This window comes from Rhea pennata, chromosome 17 (assembly GCF_028389875.1).
Source record: "Rhea pennata isolate bPtePen1 chromosome 17, bPtePen1.pri, whole genome shotgun sequence".
Taxonomy (NCBI): Eukaryota; Metazoa; Chordata; class Aves; order Rheiformes; family Rheidae; genus Rhea; species Rhea pennata.
This window is the reverse complement of record NC_084679.1, coordinates 15,191,147-15,212,699: the sequence shown is the minus strand read 5'-3', so window position 1 is coordinate 15,212,699 and position 21,553 is coordinate 15,191,147. Positions and strand designations below refer to the sequence as shown.

The window sequence follows — 21,553 nt, the reverse complement described above, 5'->3', positions numbered from 1 at the left end:
AAAATAAACCTGCAACTCAGAGGCTGGCTCTGAAAGCAATGGTCTGCACCAGAGGGAACAGGAGTTTCCCTTTTCTCTCTCTTCCTGGTCTCCATTCCCTGAAGTTGTGCCCAGGTCCCACCTCCCTCTTAGCTGGGAGAGGGGAAAGCTGGACCTTGGTGGGGGGCGTCTCCCGAGCTGCTGGGGCCGGGCACCCAGGCCTGCGCTGCGCTGCGCTGCCCGGAAGGGACGGGCCGCGAGCACGCACGCCGCCTGCACCCCGGACCAGGCCCGGGCCAGCTCGCACAGCGGCAAGGCCACGCGGCCCACGGCGCGGTGAGAGGCGCGCGGCGTCCGGGCCACCAGCCCGCGCCCGCCGGTTCCCACGCGCCTGGGCAAGGCGGGCGCGGAGGGGGCGGGGCCGGCGCAGGCACGGCCCAATCAGCGCGCGGCCCGGTCGGCGCGCGGTCCAATCAGCGCGCGGCCCGCCACGGGCGCGGGCGCGGGCTTAAAGGCGGCGCGCGCGGGCGCGGGCGGCCCGGCGGGATGCGGGCGCGCGCGGCGCTGCTCTGCGCGGCCGCGCTGCTCTGCGCGGCGGCGGCGCCGGGCGCCCGCGCCTGGCCCGGCGGCGCGCTGTGCCCGCGGCGGGTGGCGGGCGCGGGCGGCACCCGCTACCTGGCCTTCCTCAGCCGCGGGCCCGGGCCGCCGGCGCTGGTGGAGAGCACCTGGGCCGGGCGCGGCCGCCTGCGCGCCTGCTGGGCGCGGCGCGACCCGCGCCTGGCCCGCGCCTTCCGCGCCGCCTGCGCGCGCCGCCCGCCCGCCGCCGGCGCCGCCGCGCTGCGGCGGGACCTGGCCGCGCTGTGGCGGCGCCGCGCCGCCTGCCGCGACCCGCGCGGGCTGGCGCGGGGGCGCCGCCGCCGCCGCGGCTGGACCATGCCGGGCACGCTGTGGTGCGGCGCCGGCGACTCGGCGGGGAGCCCCACCGAGCTGGGTACGGGGCCGGGGCCGGGGCCGGGGCGGGCGGCGCCGGGGGGGGGCTGCGGCCGCGCTCACCGGCGCTGCCCGCAGGTCTCTTCCGGGGCCCCGACGGCTGCTGCCGGGAGCACGACCGGTGCGAGGCGCAGATCGCGGCGCTGGAGTTCAACTACGGCATCCGCAACTACCGGCTGCACACCGTGTCCCACTGCGACTGCGACGGCAGGTGCGCCCGCGACGGCGGCGGCGGCGCCCGCCGCACGCCGGGGCCGCTCACGCCGCCTCCTTTGCAGATTCCGGCGGTGCCTGCTGGACCTCAACGACACCATCTCCAACATCATCGGCGTCACTTTCTTCAACCTGCTGGAGGTGCCGTGCTTCGTGCTGGAGGAGAGCGAGGAGTGCGTGCAGTGGCGCTGGTGGGGAGGGTGAGTCCCAGGCGCTGAGGAGCCGGTGCTGATGCAGCCAGCTGCACCTCCACAGCAGGAGAGCAGGCTGTGGGGACTTGTGCTGCAGCCCCCCAGCTTCCAGGGTGGGTGTCCTCGCTGCTAGGGCCCTGAGCGTGTCCCACCTGGCTGCTACGGGCAAAGCTGGGCTGGGGCAGGTCCATGTACAGCACCCCGTGCGATGTGGTGTCCCCAGGTGTGAGCGTTATGGTGTAGTGCCCCTGGCCAGGATGGTGCAGCAGAATCAGTACCACTATGGCCTGCCAGTGGAGGAGACGGACAGCCCCACCACGCAGTCCCCACGCAAGGGAAAGAAGTCCTCTAGGCTTGGCCGGAAGCGGCTACGACAGAGACTGGGACAAAATCCTAAGCTCCGCCGGACGCAGAGCCCTGGGCAGAATGAGAGACTTGTGACAGTGCAGCAGCCATGGGGCCCAAGTACCTTGCCCCCTGCATCTACTAGGGATGAGGCTGAGCCCACAACCAGATACCTGACAGCTCCATGGCAGCTGGAGCCACGGCCTTCGACAGCAATGACCATGTTGGAGCAGGACTCTACTGGAGAAAGGCAGATACTTGGAGTAACACAGCAAGGGGGTAAGGGTTCAGCACATCCTGCCTGCATGGCCCACCGTGAAGAAGGCAGCATCAGATCCAGCCCAGCTGCGGAGCTGCACAAAGCAACCCCCGTGCCTCCCCGGGCTCAGCGCAGGCAGCAGGGTGAGTCGTTTCCCAGGACAGAGCATGCAGTAAAGATGGGATTTCCCCAGACCCAAGTGGCTTGGTGTGATTGCCGGGGCTGCACCCACCCCTGGTGGCATCTGTGCCTGAGAGGTGCACGCGGCGCTTCCTGAGGCCTGTGTGCTGGAAGTGCCCCTCATTCTCTCCCTGTTTCTTCTCAGGTGTAGGCAGGATGTGCAGGTGCTACAAGCGCCTGGATAAGTGCGAGCACCAGATTGCACCCCATGAGCTCAAGTACAAGCTGCATAACACGGACATGCGGACCCTCTTCCACTGCAATTGCACTCGCAGGTCAGTGTCCTTAGCACACCCTCCGCAGACGTGTGTGTGCACAGTGTGAACTTCCTAGGAAGTGACCTGGCCCACAGGCCAGCCAAGTCCTGGCTCCTGGAAAGAAGCCTGTCTAGGACTCGCTGCCAGGACTGTCCACCCTGTCCAGCAGCCAGTGAGCACTGCCTCCCCTTGCCTGCAGACTGGCCCGGTTCCTGCGCAGGGTGAGGGGCCTCAGTGACGCGGAGGAGGCCGTGCTGGCTGAGCGCGTTGCCGCGGACTGCTTCGTACTGAAGCCGCTGGCTGACTGTGACCTGGGCAAGGAGCCACGGCACAAGTAAGTGCGACGGGATCGAGGGAGCTCGGCCTGCCTGGGGGCTCTCTACAGCCTGTGCAGGCAAAAGGGACTTTGTGGGTGACTGGGTGCAATCCTGGCTCAGTTAGCGCTGTGCTGTGCCCTGGGCAGAGCCGAGGCCGGCAGCGCTGGACGTGTGTGGCGGGGCAGAAGGCAGTCCAGTCAGAGGACTGGGCCTGGACTGGCTCTGGATGCCAGTGCTGCAGCGTTACGGGCTCCGGGGCCACTCCTGAAGTTAACTGCTCTGCTTCTCTGGCAGCTGTATTACAGTGACCCAGGCTGTGCTAGTACCTGCTCGGCACCTCAGAAACACCTTGAGGCACTGGGATCCACTGCATATGACCTCCAAGATCAAACATCAAGACCAGAAGATACAGGATAGTGGTGGCTCACTCTATGAGAGATGCTTGCAACTGGCCTTGGAACAGAAATGGGGAGTTCAGCACCCCACAGCACCCTGACGATGCCTGAGCAGAGCTGTCTTGTGTAAAATGAATGTGCGCGGTGCAGCAGCTGCTGGAGCAGAGCTGCTTACCTCCTGTCTTGGAGGCAAAGGATGGCTCTGAGCACTGCGTGGAGCTTGGGGGCCAGAGCTGGAGTGAGGGGGGAAGGCAGAGGAACTGGGAGGGGTTGACTAGCCCCTCCCAAGGAGTGATGGGGCTGTGCTTGCCATCTGTGAGCAGCCCAGAGCATGGGGAAAGGAGCAGGAACAGCTGGAAAATGAAATGCCATGTCGTTCTCTGCTGTGCTCATGGGGCTTGGGAGACGCTCAACCCACCCTCCCCTTTGGTCACTTGAGGGCCCAGGCAAGGGAGATACCAGGAACTCCTCCCCCCCACCCAGGATGTGTGTTCCTTCTGCTGATGGGGCTGAGCAGTCCTGAGCTGCTGGGTGAGCCTGGCCCAGCCACCAGAGGAGGAGGTGGCTCGCAGACAGGCATGGGGGGTTGAGCCGTGGCTGCATATCTGCTCCTAGCACTGGAGCAAAGACTGACTCCTGGCAGGTCAGGAGAGGGGGCAGAAGAGGTTACAGCATCATCCAGGGTGATGGAAGGAGCTCTGCTGTGTGGGGGGGAAAGGGGAGTAATCCTGGTGTGTAGCAGGAGAAGAAAAATAAAAGGTGGTACGGAGTGTGGTGTGTGGTGCTGGAGAGATGGCTGTGCCTGGGGCTGTTTCTGACCCCCCTGCAGTAAGCACAGCACAGACAGGGACAGCAGGATGGTTTATTTTGTTACTTGCAGTATGTCTAAGGTTGAGGCACAGTGGTAGGAGCAGGGGAGGTGCAAGCTTTGATCTTCCAAGTACCTACACCAACCCAATGGCCTAGGATAGTCCTACCTCCACATCTGGAGCAGATGGGAGGCCAGTGCTCCTCCAGCAGGACTGAAGTGCCTTGGCCTGGATGTGTTTTGCCCTGACTTGCCTTTGAATTTCATGAATGGCTTCTCCCAGCCACCCCCACTGCAGCACCAGACTTTCTTCCTGTCCCTTATGTCCCAGCTGTGCTACCTCACAGCTCCTCCACGACCAGGGCAGCAGCTCAGGCAGTGGGGGCCAGGGACAGACTTCTATAAGCCGGGTATACAACAGGTTACAGGTACAGAGGGTTATTCACTGCAATAAATAAGGGAGAGGATGTTTCGGCAGGAAAGTGGTAGAGAAAAGCACACAGCAAGCACCTTACGTGAATGGTGGGGCTGCTGAATTAGTGTCCCATGGCATGATTATGGCTGCCCAACTCTTGGGGCCTGGTCCTCCCTTGGGGAGGTGCTGCATGGGTCCCCGGTGAGGCTCATCTTCCTGCAGGGGTAGCCTTGGTCCACACTCTCTCTCCGATGGCCTGTGGTCTGGTCAACTGTCTCCAAACGGAGCGCAGGCAGCAGGCCCAGGTTCCTGGGATCAGCCCTGGCCAAGAAGTTGTCAGCAGAGACATGCCACAGGCCGCATTGCTCCCATGCAGTCTGGTAGAAGGAGCCCGAGCTGCCCTCCTGATACTCGGCTGCTTGCCCTGGTTCCTTGGCTTTGGCCCCACAGCACCCTGGCTCCGGCTTGGGCAGGTGGATGGCAGGGATGTGCCCTGTGAGGCCCCGGCGGCTTTGGGGTGAGGGGCTGCGGCTGGTGCCCCGCTCCCGGCTTGACGGCCGTAGGATGAGGCCCTGGAACTTGGCCAAGGTAGGGCTTCGGCTCCGGTGCTGTTTCATCTTGCCTGGGCTGGGACTTCGGGATTTAGAGGCCAACAGGACCAGCGTGCTGTCATCTTCTTCTTCAGAGCCCTCCTCTGACCTGGACAGGGAGATCTGCACGTCCCCTCGAGTCAGTGCTGCTGGCAACAGGTCCCAGGCTGCCCCATGCACAGTACTAGCAGTGCCAGCCCCCACCTTCCACCCCAGGGGTGCAGAAACACTGCAGGACTGCTGCGACAGCCGGCCTTCACAAGGGGCCACGGGGCACCACAGGAGCCTGCCTTATTCAGCCAAGCACTCACGCTTCCCCCAGCCCTTCAGCCTTGCCTCCGGGCCGCGCTGACCTGGAAGGGCTCCGTCACGCCAGCGATGCTGCTGGAGTTGTTGCTGTAGTATCCCAGGATGTACTCGCCTCTCCCCTTGGGCAGCGCCTCCTCTGAGAACACCACCTGCAGCCCAGAGACAGCTGATAGGCACCAGGGCTGGGTACAAAGGTGCCCCCACCGCACCTCTCAGCACTGCAGGAAGCCCCAACTCCAGCTGAGAGCAGAGATCTCTGACACCAGTACAGAGTAGGCCTGCCCTACACTCGGCACAAGGCAGGAAGGAGGCACCCTCTTGCCCCGACCATCAGTGGCACCAGGGACACAATGAGATCGCTCAGCCTCAAGGGGTCACTGCTGCAGATGCTACAGCCCCAGTAAGGCTGCAAGAGCACAGGCAGGGCAGGCTGTGGCTCCGGGAGATGCTTACCTGTGCACAGACTTGCTTCTCCATGCAGCAGTCTTCATCATCACTCCTGGCCCAGACATAGGACACATAGTCTTTGGGATGCCGAAAACCCACCTGCATGTGAGCACACACGAGAGAACACACAGATGAGCTGAGGAAGGTGCCAGCTCCAACACCCTCCGCTGTGCTCAGCGCCATCTCCCCTGGAGCTGAGCACAGGACAGGTTGAGGCACATCTGGCCCTGCTGTACCCTATCCCCCAGGTCCTGAGGCTGCGCTACCTTGCCCTTGCGGGTTCAGGGCTACCATCAGCAGAGCACAGGGGGCACTAACGACTCTCTTCCATCCATCCCTTCAGTGCCATGCTGGGGAAAAGACCTGGGCACCCAGTCCCCCCCCAAGACATGTCTGGTCTTGGACCACATGAAAACCAAGGACTGGAAGGAATAACAGAGCTGCTAGATCTGACTACTTCAAAGCAGGGCTGTATCCCCCCCCACCTTGGCTCCTAGAGGAAGGGAAAATACAGCCCCCCACGCAGAGCAGGGAACACAAGCTGTATTAGGCACATACCCAGCACCCATGTCTGCTAGGGGGAAGAAAGCAGCAGAAGGGACGCCACCGTGCTCCCCATTCCTTTCAGCCACTGCAGCCCTACAGCCGGTACCTGGTAGAGGCCTATCCAGTCCCAGGAGCTCCGGTGGAAGTCAGCAGCCATCTTGTACCTGACAACAGCTTCCTCAGGCCTGCTCCACTCATCAGCCACATAGATCTCAACTGGGGGGTTGTCTGCCTTGGAAGCAAACTGCCAAGGACATGCATATAGTGAGCGAGGGCAGGTGGCTACATGCCAGACAGAGTTTGCCCAGGGTGCCCGTCTGAGGCTGGGCCCTCAAGGACGCATCAACAGCAGCCGCCCCGCTGTCCCTGGCCATGGTAGACAGGCAGCCAGGCCTGCCAAGCAAAGAAATCAAAAAACAACACATGCTGTGCAGACTCACTGGGCTCCCAGACCCGAGGCCTTGCTACCCCCTCTGTGCCTCCTGCCCCCCAACCCCAGCTGGGAGGAAGAGCCTCACTACTATGAGTGGTAGCCCAGCACACCTGCCTCCTGACCTGGGGGAGGCATACCCATGGCCAGTGACCCTGCGAGATGCTCACCTGCACTGCAAAGATGGCAGCCACAGGTTTGTGGTCACTCACAGTGTACTCCATGTGGCTGCAGTAGCAGAGCTGGCTCACCGACAGGCCACCCCAGCCAGGCTGGCACCCAGCCACACCTGGCCCAGCGCTGGGAGACTTGATCTTCCAGAGGATGCGGTCAGTCCAAGCCGGCTTTCGCTTCTTGACACTGCAAGGCACAGAGGGGCATCTCTTGCCTGGCAGAGGGCAGTGGGCTCCACCCCGAACTGCCTCCCCCTGGCACTATGACATGCGTGAGTAGGGGATGCAGCTCATCTTGGCACAGTTCGGTGCAGGTCTGTCCTTGCAGCTGCACTGTCCTGTCCCAGCCCTCTGTCCCCAGCCTGGCCCTTACCTGCCCCACCGTGGTGCCCCCCCACACACCCAAAGTCTTCACTGTGAGCTGGAACTGGCATCCGTGAGCACCAACACCATCTTGGCTATCAGCCTCACAACTCCTGCAGCCCTCAGTTGTACCATCCTCTCCCAGCCTGCAGGCCCAGCACACACTCAATCCCTACCTTCCTACCTGCTGTCATACTTGTTGGTGCCCACGTCAAACTTGAATGTGGGTGGGAAGTTCAGAGGTCCCTCCTCAAAGCCACTCAGGACAGACCAGGTGTTCTTGGCAATATTTAGCTGAGGGGAAGAGTATGTTAGGGGAACAAATCAGGCCCCACAGCCAGATTGCACATGTTGTTGGAAACCTGGAGACCTCCCCACACCCAGCTGGGCTGTTAGTATGCAGCAGCCTCTGCCCCCTTGCTGCCAGCCCCACACACCCTAGTGGGCATCACACAGCTTTTAAGGTTTGTCCTTGTCGTGGAAGCAGCAAACCTATAGGCCCACTGCCCCCAGCTCTTCCAGACATGCTGATAAAGGAATCACTAACATGTGCATAGCCCCTCTGCATCCTGTGGGTGGCTGGTGGGCAGTAGCAGGATGTGCCCTGTCACATAGCTCCAGCAAGTGCCAAGTGACACTCCAGCCCAGAAGCACAGCAACATGCTCAGCCCACCTGGATCTCACCTGGTCCTTCTCCCAAAGCTGACTTAAGATGTTGCTGTCAATGGCATATTTCACAAAGCGGATGTCAAGGCTCTCAATGCGGAAGTTGAGGTCCCCAAACCAGAACACAAGGCTGGGGATGGAGGGACAGTAGGTTAAAAGGGCCCGGGCAGCAGAGCTAGGTAAAACAAGCCCTGGCAGGGGCCTGCGGACAATCTCAGTCTGCAGCAGAGGCGCTCTCAGGAGCGGCAATGTAGGTCAGTATTCAGCCAATAGCTTGGCCAGCTGCCAGCCCTGCCAGAATAGTTAGCTTTGGACCAAGCACCATCAACCAACTAGGCCAGGCTTCCCTGGGCGGAAAAAGAGGACGGAAATTTCCATTGCAGGCACCTGCTCGAGTCAGATTACACAGTCAATGCACTGGGGCAGAGCTGGGCCCTCCACCTCAGGCTCAAATTGTAAGACAGTGCCAGTATGGCAGGAGCTCTATCAGACCCGGACGTGCCTCAGGGGAGACCGAGGCCCCGTCTTGACACCTACCCCACTGTGCAGCCATCCTGGGCCAACGGACAGCCTTGCAGCTCTGTAGGCAAGACCCCATCTCTGTCTGTCAGATGCCAGACCCAAGTTCCTGGCTAGAGGCAACCAGGGGAGGCTGGGCTGGCACCGCAACTTTGGCCCAGAGTGGGGAGCAAAGGGGGGTGTACGCACTCATGGTCCAGGATGCTGCTGGCCGTATGCCCCTCGAACTGCTGCATGTGCAGTATAGTGGCGAAGTCCTGCTTGCGCTGCTCTGCCTTCTCCAGGTGCGCTGGCAGGTGGCAGTTCAGGAAGCAGACCATGTGGCCGAAGATGGAGAGCCGGATGCTCACCCCACCCTTGTTGCCCTACACCAAGAGGAGCCCACTGGATCATTGGGAAACCAGTCCCTCACCACCTCCCCCGGGACCACACTCACCCAGCAGCCGCCCAGCCCTGTCCTGGTGCAATCTGTCTGGATGTCCTGCAGGAAGGGGAGGTGGTAGTACTTGGCAAATATCAGCAGGAACAAGCCTTGCATTCGTACCGTGCTGACCTGAAATGAGAACAGGGAGTAAAAGTAGGACGATGGCCACAGCACAGTCCGTAGGAGCAGGAGCCTCATCTCCAGGTCACAGCCACGCTAGGACACAGACTTGCTCCTGCATTCACCTCCCACCCTGGTACAACACAGCAGCAATAGAAAGTGTTCCAGGGCACCATGGGGGAAGCCAAAGGCAGTAGGAAAGGGAGCAGGATGGTGAGAGCTATGCAGCATGGTGGCGAGATGCCCCACTAGCCCCAGTTCAAACCCTCCTCCTGCTCTCCTACTAGCTACATGTTGTCCCTCCAGCCAGTTCTCCCACTCCATATCCTCTCTTGATCTCCACAGCCTGATTCTCCTTTCCTGTGGCCAGCAGCTGTGCAGCCCCTTTGGACCTCCATACCAGGACAAAGTGGAATGGGCTCAGAACGTCCATGAAGAGCTCGCTCCACTGATCTGTGAACAGGGCATCCTTCAGGCGCTTGTTTAACTTGGAGTTCACCTCTTGCAGCCTGGAAGAAGAGGAACAGGTAGCTCTGCAGGGCCTATCCAGCCACAGTTTCCTCAGCCAACGAGGAAGGTGTCTGTACCCCAGCTACGGAGAGCGCCTTAGGAGAGATGCAAAAGAACAGTACTGGGGAGCATTGCCAGGGCAGGAAGGGTAGTTCAAAGGAGGGTCCTGGATTTACAGCCCAGACCAGCTGTATCCTTGCTCCAGCAACGCCAGGGAAAATGGCAGCAAGAGGCACGAGTAGCACTGTAAACCCACAGCGGACTTGGCCCTTTAAGCAGGAACAGTTCAGCTGCACAGGGCTGAGCAACAGTCTAAAGCCTGGACATTTTGGCTGCGTTAACATCTGCAGAGAAGCCAAGTCACACCAGGACTTCAGCATAGGTGTCCAGATACATCCCAGCCACAAAGCTCAGAGCAGCAGCAAATAGAAGGTTAATAATACTCCTCCTAGCTCAGCAATTAGTGAACAGAGGGAAGGAGACTGTCGCTAGAGAACAGCGGAATCAGGAAATGCCTTGCCCAAAAATATCAAGTGCCCAGGGCTCAGAGAAAAGATGCAGCCAGGCAGAGACATCCTGGAGGTGGGGAGCAGCTCACCAATACAGGACATCCCATCCCTGGCCAAGAAACAAGAGTCCCGGCGAGTCCCTCAAACTGAACACAGGACTTACGCAGTCAGCTACCCCCAGCACGCCATCCAGCCAGGCCGAAGTCTTATCTCCACAGCCCCACACAGCTACATCCTGCTGGTCTGCAGAGCCAAGGGGGCCATGACCAGGAGAGAGGCTCCAACACAGCACCACAGCTCTGGCAGTCCAGGCAGCCTCAGCCTCATGCTGCTCCCTCCCTGGGACAAGGAGGATGAGGGTTCCTGTGAACCTCTTGGATACAGACCAAGCTCCTCCACCTCACATACACCGGGAGCCTGCCAGGGCAGGAGCTATGGCTTGGCAAGAATCTGCTGCAGGCTCAGCAGCTATCCCCAAGGGGCCGGTTTTCCCTTTGACTCTGGCAGAGCTTGCCTTGCTGGCCACACCAACAGAGCCTTACCACGCTGACTTGGAGCTGCCTTGCCAGCGGTTAAGTGTTTCCAGGGGCACAGAGCCAATTCAGCTGTGAGAGAGTAGAAGATTTGTGCCCTCGAGGCTCGCGTACCATGGGCAAAAGCTGAGACAAGAATGCTCCCAGGGGACTCTCTCTGGCAGGCGAGTTAAATCTCTCTGAAGGCATGACTCCAAGGATTGCCAGGACTCATGGCAAGGGCAGCATTCCCAGAGGCCAGAGTTGAGCTCCTCTTAGTGCCTCCGTTTTTATTAGGAGCCAACTTTCAACCACCTTTGCTGATGCTTTACCACCTGCAATGCTAAGTCCCTCCCTGCTCCCCATGCCGTAAGGGAAATTGGAGCTTTGGCTTTTCAGCTCCAAGGAAACCCCCCGACTACGGGGAAGCCCTTGAACAGGAATCTCTCTGGGGCAGGAGAAGGGGGCCCTGCACCTCACATCCTTACCCAATGGCGATCATGTCTGCATCATTCGTCGTGCCTGTGTTGAGATGAAGCAGGGATGTCACATCGTTTGGGGGCATAGCTGTGCCCACGTTCCAGGTGACCACTGTGATGCTTGGGAGGATAAAGGAAGAACATGCTGATACGCGGGCTCAGAAGTGTTTCCTGTCCCCACCTTGCTCAGTCCCCAGTCTCAACAAGGAGGCTGTCTCCCAAGAAGCAGCTGCAGCTGAAGTTCAGCCACGGCCCAGACGCCACGTCCTTAGCTCCTATTTGAAGGAGGTGGGTCATTGCCTCCTAAATCCTCCAGGGTCTACGCTCAAGTGTGTGGCAAGCCATGCTGTACCCCAAGCCCCAGCACAATTCTGCAAACCGGCACACGAGCCCTCACTTTTATTGGCGCTGTCAAACCCAGGCTGGCACAACAAGGAGCCTGTGAGCCAGGGTGTCCCCGGAAAACTGCTCTCCCTCCTTTCCCCAAGAATCATCAATCTCTCGGGCTCCTGGAGAAAGAGGCCTGGATTTCAACCCACCGGGTCCTCCCCTGGAGCACGGCCAGCCTGAACAGCCAGGACGTGACTCGTGACAGAAACGCTGCAAGCCCGGCAGCAATGTCCTTCACTAGTGCAAAGCCACCATCAATAACGACACGCGAACGCCATTACGCAGCATGCACCAGCAGCCTGCAGCCTCTTTCAACAGCACTAGGACAAGTCTTAGCCACGGGAGGCGGGTTTTAACAGCAAGGACGGGCACTGCCACCCCAGGCCCAGCTGCAGCAGGCACCTGCTCCAGACGAGTACACCGGGGACACACCACCCCAGAGCATCCGCTCCCCAGTGCCCCCTGCACAGAGGGCAGGCACCAGCCTCTTTTCCCCTCTCCAGCGTGCCTAGAGGAAACGGGCCGTCAGCAGCCCCTCATCTGAGATTCCTTCCAGCCGGACATCACCCACAGCACGCAGGTTAGGAAGCCAGGAAGAGGCTTCACTCGGCGCTTTAGAGCGGGGGGCAGCCGCGACCCCGCGTGCCGTCCCGCCGCCGCTCCCCCCCGCCGCCCAGCAGCCGCGGCTCTCCTCCCTCAGCACAGCGGGCAGCCGGCCGCGGGCGCTCACCGGAACGAGCCGTCCTCCGCCACCCTTCCCGCAGAGCCGAGGACAGCGTCGGCGGAGCCAGCGCAGCTCGGCGGGCTAAGGGACGCCCCGGCCCTCGCAAACACGGAGAACTCGTCCGACTTGGTTTTGGGGAGGGCCGCGGCCTTGGACGGGCCGAACTGTCCCCCAGCGATGAACTCACTGGAGACGGCTTTGGGCAGGCCCGCGGCCCGCGGGGGCGAGCCCGCCCAGGCCGAGATGTGGCTGCTGGACTCCGCTTTGGGGAGCATCTCCCTGCGCTCCGTGAGCGGCGGCTTCCCGGGGGCGGCTCGCTCCAGGGGACCGAGTTCGGGGAACGGGAGCCGGCTCGGAGACTGGCTCAGCTTTGCGGGCGGCGGCAGGCCGGCGCGGGCCGAGGGGCTGCTTGCGCCGGGCGACGGCAGGGCCTGGGGGCCGCCCGGCTGCGCCCCGCCGCCCGCCTCCAGCGACGGCGGCGGGGCGGCCCTGCGCGGCGGCCGCTCCGCGGGCGGCCCGAGCGGCGGCGGGGAGCGCAGGGCCGCCGAGCCGAAGGGGTCGAAGACGACGTCGGGCTGCGAGCCCCGCGGCGCGACGGCGGGGGGGGCGCCGCCGCCGCCGGCCGCCGCCGGGGCCCTGCCGGCGCCCTCGGGGTGGAGCCGGGCGGAGCCGAAGGGCGGCGGCACGAGGAGCGCGGGGGGCGCCGCGGCGGCGGGGCTCCGCGGGGAGGCCGCCGGGGGCCGCCGCGCCGCGGGGGGGCCCCGGTCCGCGCTGCCGCGCCGAGCCAGCTCCATCTGCGGGGAACCGGGGAGCCGTTAGACCGCCGCCCGCCCGGAGCCCGGGCCCCCCTCACGGCGGCGGCGCCGGCGCCGCGCCGGGCTCTCACCTTGCGGCGGCCGCTGCCCCCCGCCGCCGCCGCCGCGCTCCGCCCGCCCGCCGGCTCCATGGCGGCAGCGCCGGCGGCGGCGGCAGCGGCGCCCTCTGATGTCACCGCCACCTGCGCGCCGCCTTAAAGGCGCAGCAGCGCCGCCGCCGCGCACCTGCCACCGCCCCCCGCCCCGCCCAGGCCCCGCCAGCCCCGCCCCGGGCCGCCCAGGCCCCGCCCCTCCCCGCCCAGGCCCCGCCCCTCCCCGCCCAGGCCCCGCCGGCCCCGGCCCCGCCGCGTGCACGGTGCGCCCGCATGTGTTCCCATGTATGTGCGCATGAACGTGTGTGTATGTATGCAGGTGCCTTCACGTGTGCATGTGCGCATGTGTGCTTGTGCATGTGCACTCATGTGCACATTTACGTGTCTGTGCACAGGTGTGTGCACACATCTGTGTGCCTTTAGCGTGCACGTGGGTGTGCACCTGTGTTTGTGTGTGTGCATGCTGGTGTGTCTCCATGTGTGCATGTGTCTGTGTGCATGTGCACGTATGTATGAGCATGCATTTCTGTGTGCGAGTAGGTGCATATGGTATGTTTTCATACATGTGTGGGAGTGTGTGCTTGTGTGTGCACTTGTGCATATGTAGGTGTGTGCACATGTATGCATATGTGTGAGCCTGTTTATGTGAGTGTGTGTGTGTGTGTGTGTGTGAGGCGGTAGGTGTGTGTTTGCACACCTGTGCACCCCTGCTTGCATGTGTGTGTGTGTGCAACTGTGTGCCTTAGCGTGTGAATGTGTATTTGCACCTGTGTGTGCACGTGTGCGTCTAGGTATGCGCAAGTGAGTGTGCCCCTGTGTCGGCACGTGCGTCTGTGCGTGTGCACGTGCGAGCGCCTCTGCGTGCACGCTTGTGCATGCCCCTGCGCGTGCATGTGAATACGTGCGCGCGCGCATGTGCGGGCGCGTGTGCCCTGCGCATGCGCGCGTGCGGGCGGGCGTGCGCAGCGCCGTGACGTGGCGGCGGCGCGATGCGGCAGATGGCGGCGGCGCTGCTACCGCAGCTGCTGCTGCTGCTGCTGGCGACAGCGGCGGCGGCCGAGGGGGACGGCGGCGGCGGCGGCCCTGGCCCGCTGCGCTTCCAGCCCGACTGGGCGAAGCTGCGGGGCCTGGCCCGGGGCAAGGTGGAGGTGAGGGGGGAGGCGGGCGCGGCGCGGCGCGGTGAGGTGCGGTGACGTGACGTGACGTGACGTGACGTGACGTGACGTGACGTGACGTGACGGCTCTGCTCTGCCCACAGACCTGCGGGGGATGACGGCTGAGCCGCCTGCGGGAGGTGGGTGCCGAGGCGGGCCGGGTCCCCCGAGGGATGTGGGGGCTGGGGGCGGAGGCCGGGACTACCCGCGGGAGGAGGGGCGGGAAGGAGGCCCAGACCCACCCGACGGGGGGAGACCGGGAGGGGAGGAGGCCGGGACCCCCCCTCCTGAGGAAAGGGGGGAGGGAGTCCAGAACCCCTCTGAGGGAGAGGAGGGGCCAGGGGGGAGGAGGCTGGGACTCCCCCGAGGGTGGAGGGGTGAGGAGGGGGAAGGAGGCCTGGACCCACCCAATAAGGGGCCCGGGACCCCCCCCCTCCTTGAGGCGGGGTGGGTGGCAGGGGAGGAGGCCAGGCCTCCCCCCCCCCCGAGGGAGGTGGCCTGGAGGGGGAGGTGGGGGACCCCCCCAAGTGAGATGGGGGCCAGAGGTGGCACAGGGGCTGCGACAGCGCCCTGCTGCTGAATTGTGCCCGCTCCGTCTCTCCAGGTGAAGGCCTTCGTCACTGAGGACATCCCGCTGTAGTATCCTCTGTCCCAGTGTGTAGGGGTGGCACAGGGAGTGGGTGGGGCGGGGGGCTGCAGTAGGTCCTCCGGCTCTGCCAGCTCCTTAACCCACCTCCCAGCCACAACCTGGAGATGAAGCACCTGCCCGGCGCTGACCCCGAGCTTGTGCTCCTCAGCTACAGATACGCGGAGCTGGAGGTGAGGGGATGGTGGGGCACTGGCCCCTGCCGCGGAGCTCCAGGCAGAAGGTGCCAGCAGAGCTGGCCGAGCAGGACCTGGTGGCATCCAGCTTCCTGGCAGGGCGCTGGGGGAGTGGGGCAGCAGGAGCCCCTGCCCACTGGAGCCCACATCTCCCCATGTGGGCCCGTGCAGGGGGCCTGGGCTGGGCGCGGAGGGGACGGGTGCTGCAATCTCTGTCTCTGCGCAGAGAATCCCCCTGAGTGACATGACCCGGGAGGAGATCAACCAGCTGGTGCAGGAGCTGGGCTTCTACCGCAAGGAGACTCCCGATGCCCCTGTGCCAGAGGAGTTCCAGTTTGCCCCTGCCAAGCCTCTGCCCACCCTGCCACTCTCCAAAGCTCATGCAGCCGAGAGCAAGACCCCATCCGAGCCTGACAACGGAGAGCACCCAGACCTCTAGGGAGCAGTGTGAGGGGTGCCATGCTCAGGATGCATGCCGGGGGGGAACAGGGACGTGGAGCCGGTCCCTAGCGTGTGAGGGTGAGGCCGTTGGAAGAGCTGCCTCTCCTCGTGGGGCTAGGCATGGTAGGCATCCGTCATAGGCCTCTCCAGGAAGCAGAGATGTCTTCTAGCTGCCTCCCTTCATTGCTTGGTGCTACATAGCCTCTGCTACAGGGTTGCCCTGAGCTGTTCCAGCCTTGAGCAGAGGCTCCCTGTGCATTGAGGACAAGTGGGGTCTGTGTGCCCATCCTTGCCCTGCCTCCCCTACAGCCCTGTAGCTGCAGCCATGCTGGCATGGCTAATGAAGAGGAGAAAGGGTTCTTTTTACCCCCTCCCCCTGCCCCCACAAGGTATTGGTTACCGCACCACAAGGTATTGTCAACACACAACACTGGGCAGCATTATCCTACCTGCATGGGACAGGATGAAACCCTCAGCAGAAAGCCTAAGGTGCTGAGAGTAGATGTGCGGAGTCCTGGAGGGTGGGAGAGCTGCCTCCTGGGAGGGTGCGGCTTTACACCGCCATGCTCATGGTCTCATATCCAGCCCACAGTAAAGCCCTTACACACATCACACTGCACGGTGTCATCTTTGCAAGCAGGTTTCAGGGAGCAACATGTCCCACACTGCTTTGTAGTCAGTGCCTGGTGGAGCTGGGTGCCACATCCGTGCAAGAGCAGCTTGCAGGGGTGGGAGGAGTTTGCACGGTGGCCCTGGCTACAGTTGCTGCTGGCCAAGCTGAGCCTCATGCTCTCACTGGACTGTGCCTGCGCGACCGCCCTGCTTGCTGGGTGCCTCAGGCTCCATCCACAGCTTTTGGTTCAGCATTGCTTCCTCAGGGGGAGCAGTATATCCCATGCCCCTTGGATGAGGTCCTACAGTGGCCGAGTTGAAGCCTGACTGGTCCATGTGCTTGCCCAGTGCATTTGTGCTCTGGCAGAAGATGGGAGCGGAGAGAGCAGATGCAGCATCTGCAGAGAAGCCAGCAGAGGTTCAGGAGCTGGCTCAGCACGCCCCTGTTGCGAGTGTGGGATCTTTCCCACTCTGCCAGACCTGGCTATGGCAGCAGGCAGTAAAGCGACAGCCCCCAGCCAGGCCCAGACGCAGACAGTGCCCCTTAGCTCCTGCAGTTGTCCCTGTCTGGGAAGAGCTGTGCATGCCCCACATTGCCTCAGAGGTGGGCAAGTGGGCCTGTGCATAGCTACAGGCAGAGGGGTCAGCACTGAAAGAGCAGCACTAGGAATGTGTCCTCTGGATGAGGGAGGCTGAGCCTCAGCGATGTGCTTCGCTGGCACGAAGCAGCAGTGTCACTGGGAAGGGTCTGGAGATCAGGATCTGAGGTAGAGCCGTCACCCTGTAGAATAAACCTTTATTGTCTGGCTGGTGTTGGTACACGTGTCAACGCAGGTGTAGAGACAGTGATGAAGGGGTGAGTGGTGCTGAGCACACAGTGCCCAGAGCTGGGGAGGAGAGCAGGGGCTGGCTGGGCCCATGGCCCTGGCCTGCACTCAGGCCCCTTGTTTCCCTTTGAGCCCTCCCCATCACCCCTCCAGCTCTCCAGCACAAAGATGCTGCAGATCCCCAGTGTGGAAGTGCCCCCGGGCACATGTGCGTGGTGGGAAGCAGGGTGTCAGTCGGGTGCCATGGAGCCATCCTGAGGGAGGTGGCACCAAGCAGGGACTGTGGTGGGCAGAGAGGCTTCCTTGCAAGGTGCCAAGAATCTGGGGCCGCCTGGAGAACCAAGTGCTCTGTCTCATGGATGCACCAGAACCAGCAGCTCATGACAGAGGCATGGGCCCTGGGCCAGATGGGCCCTGGCGCTCAGAGCCTGCTGGCTGGGGGGGAGGTGGGGGAGCAACAGCCCCACAAGCCCACCCAGACTGCTGGATGCATGGACCCAAGCAGGCCCAAGGTCTGCGGGGCACAGCCATGCCCTGGCCTCCCTGAGGAAGCAGGGGCACTGCCCACAATAAAAACAACTCCTTGAGAATGAATAACTTAATACAATAGAGAGCAGGAAGGGAGGAGGAGAGCCCAGCTGGAAGCAGGGATGGTAGCATCCTTGGCAGTGTCCACCTGGCTCCATCCTGCCCTGCCTGCACATTCAGTTCTCAGCTGGCCATGGGCAGAGGCTGACAGAGGGAGCTCCAGCAAGGCCCAAGCATGGAGTAACCCATGATGGCAGAGACACTCCCCCCACCCCCACCCCCACCCCCCCCCCCAGTGCCAATCCCTCAGCATCACTGGGCTCCTCCTGCCAGCCTCTCCGCTGGGGCAGGCAGCTCCTCCGCACACCAGCGTCCCTGTGGGGAGAGGGGGGCAGTGAGGTGTTGGTCAGCTGCAGGCCAGGGCAGGCTCTAGCACTCTTTCTGCCGCAAGCGCAACTCGTGGCGACGCAGGTGATTGTAGAGAGACTGCACATAGGTGAAGACACACTTGGAGTCTGGTTTCTTCCCCATGATCATCATGTCTTCCACCTCCACCAGGGGCACACAGTCCACCAACATCCTGGAGAGAAACAGCCCTTAGCGTGGCCACCATGCAGCCTGCAGAAGGCCAGGACACGACCATGCCACGCAGGGGCCCACCCAGACTAAGTGTCTCTGCCCTGACCCCACTAAGCTCCTGCTTAGCCCCCAGTGCTCACAGACTCCCTGGTCACTCCTGGCGCTAGGAAGAGCTCGTGGTGCCTACAAGGACAGGGCAGCCAGCTTGCCTGCACTGTCATCTCCTCGGCTGGGCGTAGCAGCCACCTCCCTGCCCTCCAGCCGTGGTCTCTGCCCCACTTACTGTCTTGCCTACCTCTTGATTGCCTGCAATCAAGTCACTTCTTTCCCCAGCCTGCTGCTCCCTCAAAACCTCCCTCCTGCAACTCTCAGAGCAGAGCATGGCCACACACAAACACACACCCTTCTTCAGCTGGTGCTTTGGGGGAAGAAACCTGTTGGGACGGACAGACGGACGGACTCACACCCCCCCCCCCCACACACACACACACCCCTGCCCCCCCCACAAACACACACCCCTGCCCCCAACCAAGGATGGGCCTAGGAAAGGCCACTTGGTTGTGGTACAGTCACAGGAGGTTGCTGCTCACATCTCTGCCCCTTCCTCCTGCCACATACCTTAGCCCTGTTTGCCCCACTGCTTCCTTTCTGCTCTGCTAAGCTCCCTCTTACCCAGATGCTGTCAGAGCCTGAAACAAGGGCCCGCGTTGGCTAAGTGTTACAGCAGTGCCACAGTTGCTGGTGGACTGGATGTTGTGCAGCTTTGAACATCTCAGAGCTGGCGTGCATGGCTGCCACGTACCTCCCCCGGGCCAGGAGGCCTCAGTGCTGCTCTGCAGATCTGTGCCATGGTCCTTTCCCAGCCCCTGCCAGGGCACAGCCTGCAGCCCCCAGGGTGCTGGCAGCAGGCCTGCTCCAGGGTGGGGAGAGCTCAGAGAGGGGCCACAGCCAGAGCAGCCTAGGCCCTCTCTTGGGGATGGGAACTGCTCATCCCTCGGAGGGCCTCCCCTCCCACATGGCACTGCCCCAGGTAGCTACAGCCCAGGCCAACTGGACAAAGCTCCAAGGAGCTTCACTGCTGTGCTGCAGCGGTAGCTGCACCTCTAACGCTGGCCTTGGCCAGGCAGTGCTGTGGGGACCAGTACGCAAGAGGGGAAGGTGCCCGAGGACTCCAGGGCACGTTGTGTTACTGTCGCTAGTGGCCTACATAAAACCACTGTTCTTACAGACGGCAGGGAGTACAGCCTGTGCTGGCACCCAGAAGCTGCACGATGCCGGTGTGGCCCCTAAGGACAGGGCTGGGTCCAAGCAGGCCCAAAGCTAAAGTCATGGGACAGAGGGGGAGGCAGTGGCCCAGGACTTTGCTCCGGACTTCCATGCTGTGCCCAGAGGAGGTGCACAGAGCCAGGGCAAGGTCAGGAACACCCATCTAGGCCCAGGTCTAACCAGCCCCCCTGCCAGCCACACAAGGTGAGCTGGCCCTTCGCAGTGGGGGGGGGGGGAGGGCTCCACGCATGCCTCGTTACTCCAGTCCTGGAGGAGAGAGGGAGGGCAGATTGGGGGGAGGCCCCACCCCAGACCTTGAGATCCCACAGCACCAGGGCACACGTGCATCCCTTGAGCTGGACACCCAGGGAAAGGGAGCCGGGAAAGCTGTCAGGTAGAAGGTCAGAGGGACTCTCTGCCACGCAGCCAAGGACGAACCAGGCAGCCGAGCAGTCTGGTTCGGTTCCCAGGCACCAAAGCCGCTGTCCAGCCAACGAAGAGGCTTGCCAAGGGCAGCTGGTACAGCACTGAAGGGATAAACAACTACCCCTCGCGAGTGCCCGCCCCTGCGACACCCCCCGCCCCAAGCCTTCTCCGTCTCCCCAGGCTGCAGAGCCCCCATTAACCTTGCTGAGCATCAAAGTCCCCCCTAGCACAGTCTGCCGTATACGCCATCCCTCACTCCCGCCCCAGCTCCCCACAGCCCCATGTCTGCGGGGAGCGTTCCTAGGCCAGCCCTGTGCCGCAGCCCTGGAGCAGACCTCACGGTGTAAACACAGGCCAGGACAGACCTGAAGCCAGTTCTGAGCCTCCAGGCAGGGAGGCAGTGCAGCCATGGACACAGGAGCTAGAGAGGCATCAAGGCAAGCCCTGTTGCCCCTGGCCTCTGCATCGGTGCTGCAGCCTGCTTCCACCTCTGGGTCACCATGGGGCTCATGCATGTGCCTGGGCTTGGACCAGTCCCACTCTTGGCTCTATTGCTGCCCTTCTTTCATGCCCTGCCATCCCTGCTCCTCTCACCAAGCCTTGACAGAGCTGGAGCTGAAGAGGCTGTGGGAACAGCAGGCTCTGAACCCAGGGGCCTGGCCAGCACCTGCCCCACCTCAGGGTTTGGCTGCCAGAGGGGATGTGCTCAGCACCTTGGGAAAGCACCTGTGGGGGTTTGGGGATTCGGGGAAGCAGTGGTGGCACACTACTGCCAGCCCAGGCTTGTGCTCAGCCCTGACTGCTAAGGCAGCCCAAAGAAACAGTTTCTGCCCTTATAAAGACATTGTTTAGGGCTCGGTGTGCTCGTGCACCATGGAGCCAGGGGGAGAGGAGGCTCCAGCGCCAGCTGGGATGCCCCTGAAGACAGGCACAAACACTCCAAGAGGCAGGACTGAAGCCTTGAGTCACACTTTCCAGGCTCCCCTCTCTTGCCCATATATGAGCAGGCAGCACCTCGCTGGGAGAGCACCGTCACCCACGCCTGACCCTGCAGCGCAGCATCCTGCGCAGCCCCCCGGCAGAGGCCAGCGGCTCCCTCTGCACAGGGTTCGTGCAGCCCCTGCGCTCCCGGGGCAGATGACCCCAGAGCCCAGGGGAGGGGAAGGAGGCAGCAAGTGCAAGCAGTGAGGCTGGGACATCTGAGCCCCGTGGGGGGCAGAGGAGAGCTTACCCTCGTGGCCGCCCCTAACCTAGGCAGTGCTGTTCTGGGATCCTGCTGCTGAGCACTTAAGTGTAACTGAAGCAGCAGTCCCCAGCAGCTAAGCCCCCCGGCCTGGATCAGCAAGCTAAGAGTCTCGTGGCACATGATTGCCACAACCCGTCCATTCCCACTAGCTGCCAACCCCAGCGGCCGGAGAGCAGTCAGCCCGCCTGGACTGCCACAGTACTCCCCACTGCCGCTGCCCCCAGCTTCTTCCTACCCACCCTCCCCATGAGCAGTATCTACTGGGAGGACCAAGGCCAGGAGCTGGTACCAAGCCAGTCCATCCCTTCTCCTGGCAAGAGAGCCAGAGCTTTGCACCATGAGCTGACAAGAAGTCTTGACCCTCACCCCCACCCCGGAATCCCCCATCCCCTTCCCAAGAGCTAGTGGCTGCTCCCCAACCCCTCCTGCCCAGAGCACGGCCAAGCTGTGGGGGTGCGGGCAGGTGGGCACGTGGGCGGTAGTTTGACAGGAAGATTCTCACCATCGCTCCCAGGGGTGAAAATAGGCTACGACTTTTTGGTTTTTACCAGCCCCTTCTGGACCAGGCAGCGATAGAATTCCTGAATGTATGTGTACACACACTTCCAATCCGGCTCGCGCATCCGGATCATGTCCTCCACGTCCAGCAACTGCGGACAATCTGCGTGCTTCCTGGGGGCAGGGA

General features: G+C 62.7%; 4 protein-coding genes across 7 annotated transcripts in view; 2 read left to right on the top strand and 2 right to left on the bottom strand.

Annotated features, from left to right (window-relative positions):
* The first annotated feature begins 525 nt into the window (after positions 1-525).
* On the top strand, positions 526-3,227 carry PLA2G3 (phospholipase A2 group III). The gene is made up of 7 exons (XM_062590406.1): positions 526-970; positions 1,048-1,180; positions 1,248-1,382; positions 1,597-2,120; positions 2,303-2,432; positions 2,614-2,748; positions 3,026-3,227. The coding sequence occupies exons 1-7, from the start codon at positions 526-528 to the stop codon at positions 3,225-3,227; spliced, it is 1,704 nt and encodes a 567-aa protein (XP_062446390.1).
* A 741-nt stretch (positions 3,228-3,968) lies between these two features.
* Positions 3,969-13,011, bottom strand: INPP5J (inositol polyphosphate-5-phosphatase J). Of its 2 annotated transcripts, XM_062589730.1 has the most exons (12): positions 12,067-12,104; positions 10,956-11,066; positions 9,337-9,445; positions 8,829-8,945; positions 8,582-8,757; positions 7,892-8,003; positions 7,392-7,501; positions 6,842-7,031; positions 6,348-6,485; positions 5,702-5,794; positions 5,293-5,397; positions 3,969-5,062 (listed from the first exon to the last, which is right to left on the bottom strand). In XM_062589730.1, the coding sequence occupies exons 2-12, from the start codon at positions 11,030-11,032 to the stop codon at positions 4,490-4,492; spliced, it is 1,800 nt and encodes a 599-aa protein (XP_062445714.1). In that variant the 5' UTR covers positions 11,033-11,066; positions 12,067-12,104; the 3' UTR covers positions 3,969-4,489. The 2 variants fall into 2 exon arrangements, with proteins under 2 accessions (XP_062445714.1, XP_062445715.1); XM_062589731.1 differs by lacking the exons at positions 5,293-5,397; positions 12,067-12,104 and adding an exon at positions 12,947-13,011.
* A 936-nt stretch (positions 13,012-13,947) lies between these two features.
* On the top strand, positions 13,948-15,998 carry SELENOM (selenoprotein M). Its single transcript, XM_062589740.1, has 5 exons — positions 13,948-14,115; positions 14,226-14,261; positions 14,726-14,760; positions 14,862-14,940; positions 15,170-15,998. The coding sequence occupies exons 1-5, from the start codon at positions 13,957-13,959 to the stop codon at positions 15,380-15,382; spliced, it is 522 nt and encodes a 173-aa protein (XP_062445724.1). The 5' UTR covers positions 13,948-13,956; the 3' UTR covers positions 15,383-15,998.
* A 1,640-nt stretch (positions 15,999-17,638) lies between these two features.
* Positions 17,639-21,553, bottom strand: part of SMTN (smoothelin) — a 29,242-nt gene continuing 25,327 nt past the window's right edge. For 2 of the 3 annotated variants that reach the window (XM_062589726.1, XM_062589728.1), the window contains one exon: positions 17,639-17,931. In XM_062589726.1, the coding sequence (XP_062445710.1) occupies positions 17,781-17,931 (151 nt within the window). In that variant the 3' untranslated portion in view covers positions 17,639-17,780. Of the gene's footprint in view, positions 17,932-21,378; positions 21,541-21,553 lie in introns of those variants that run through there. The other variant, XM_062589727.1, reaches the window with a different exon arrangement.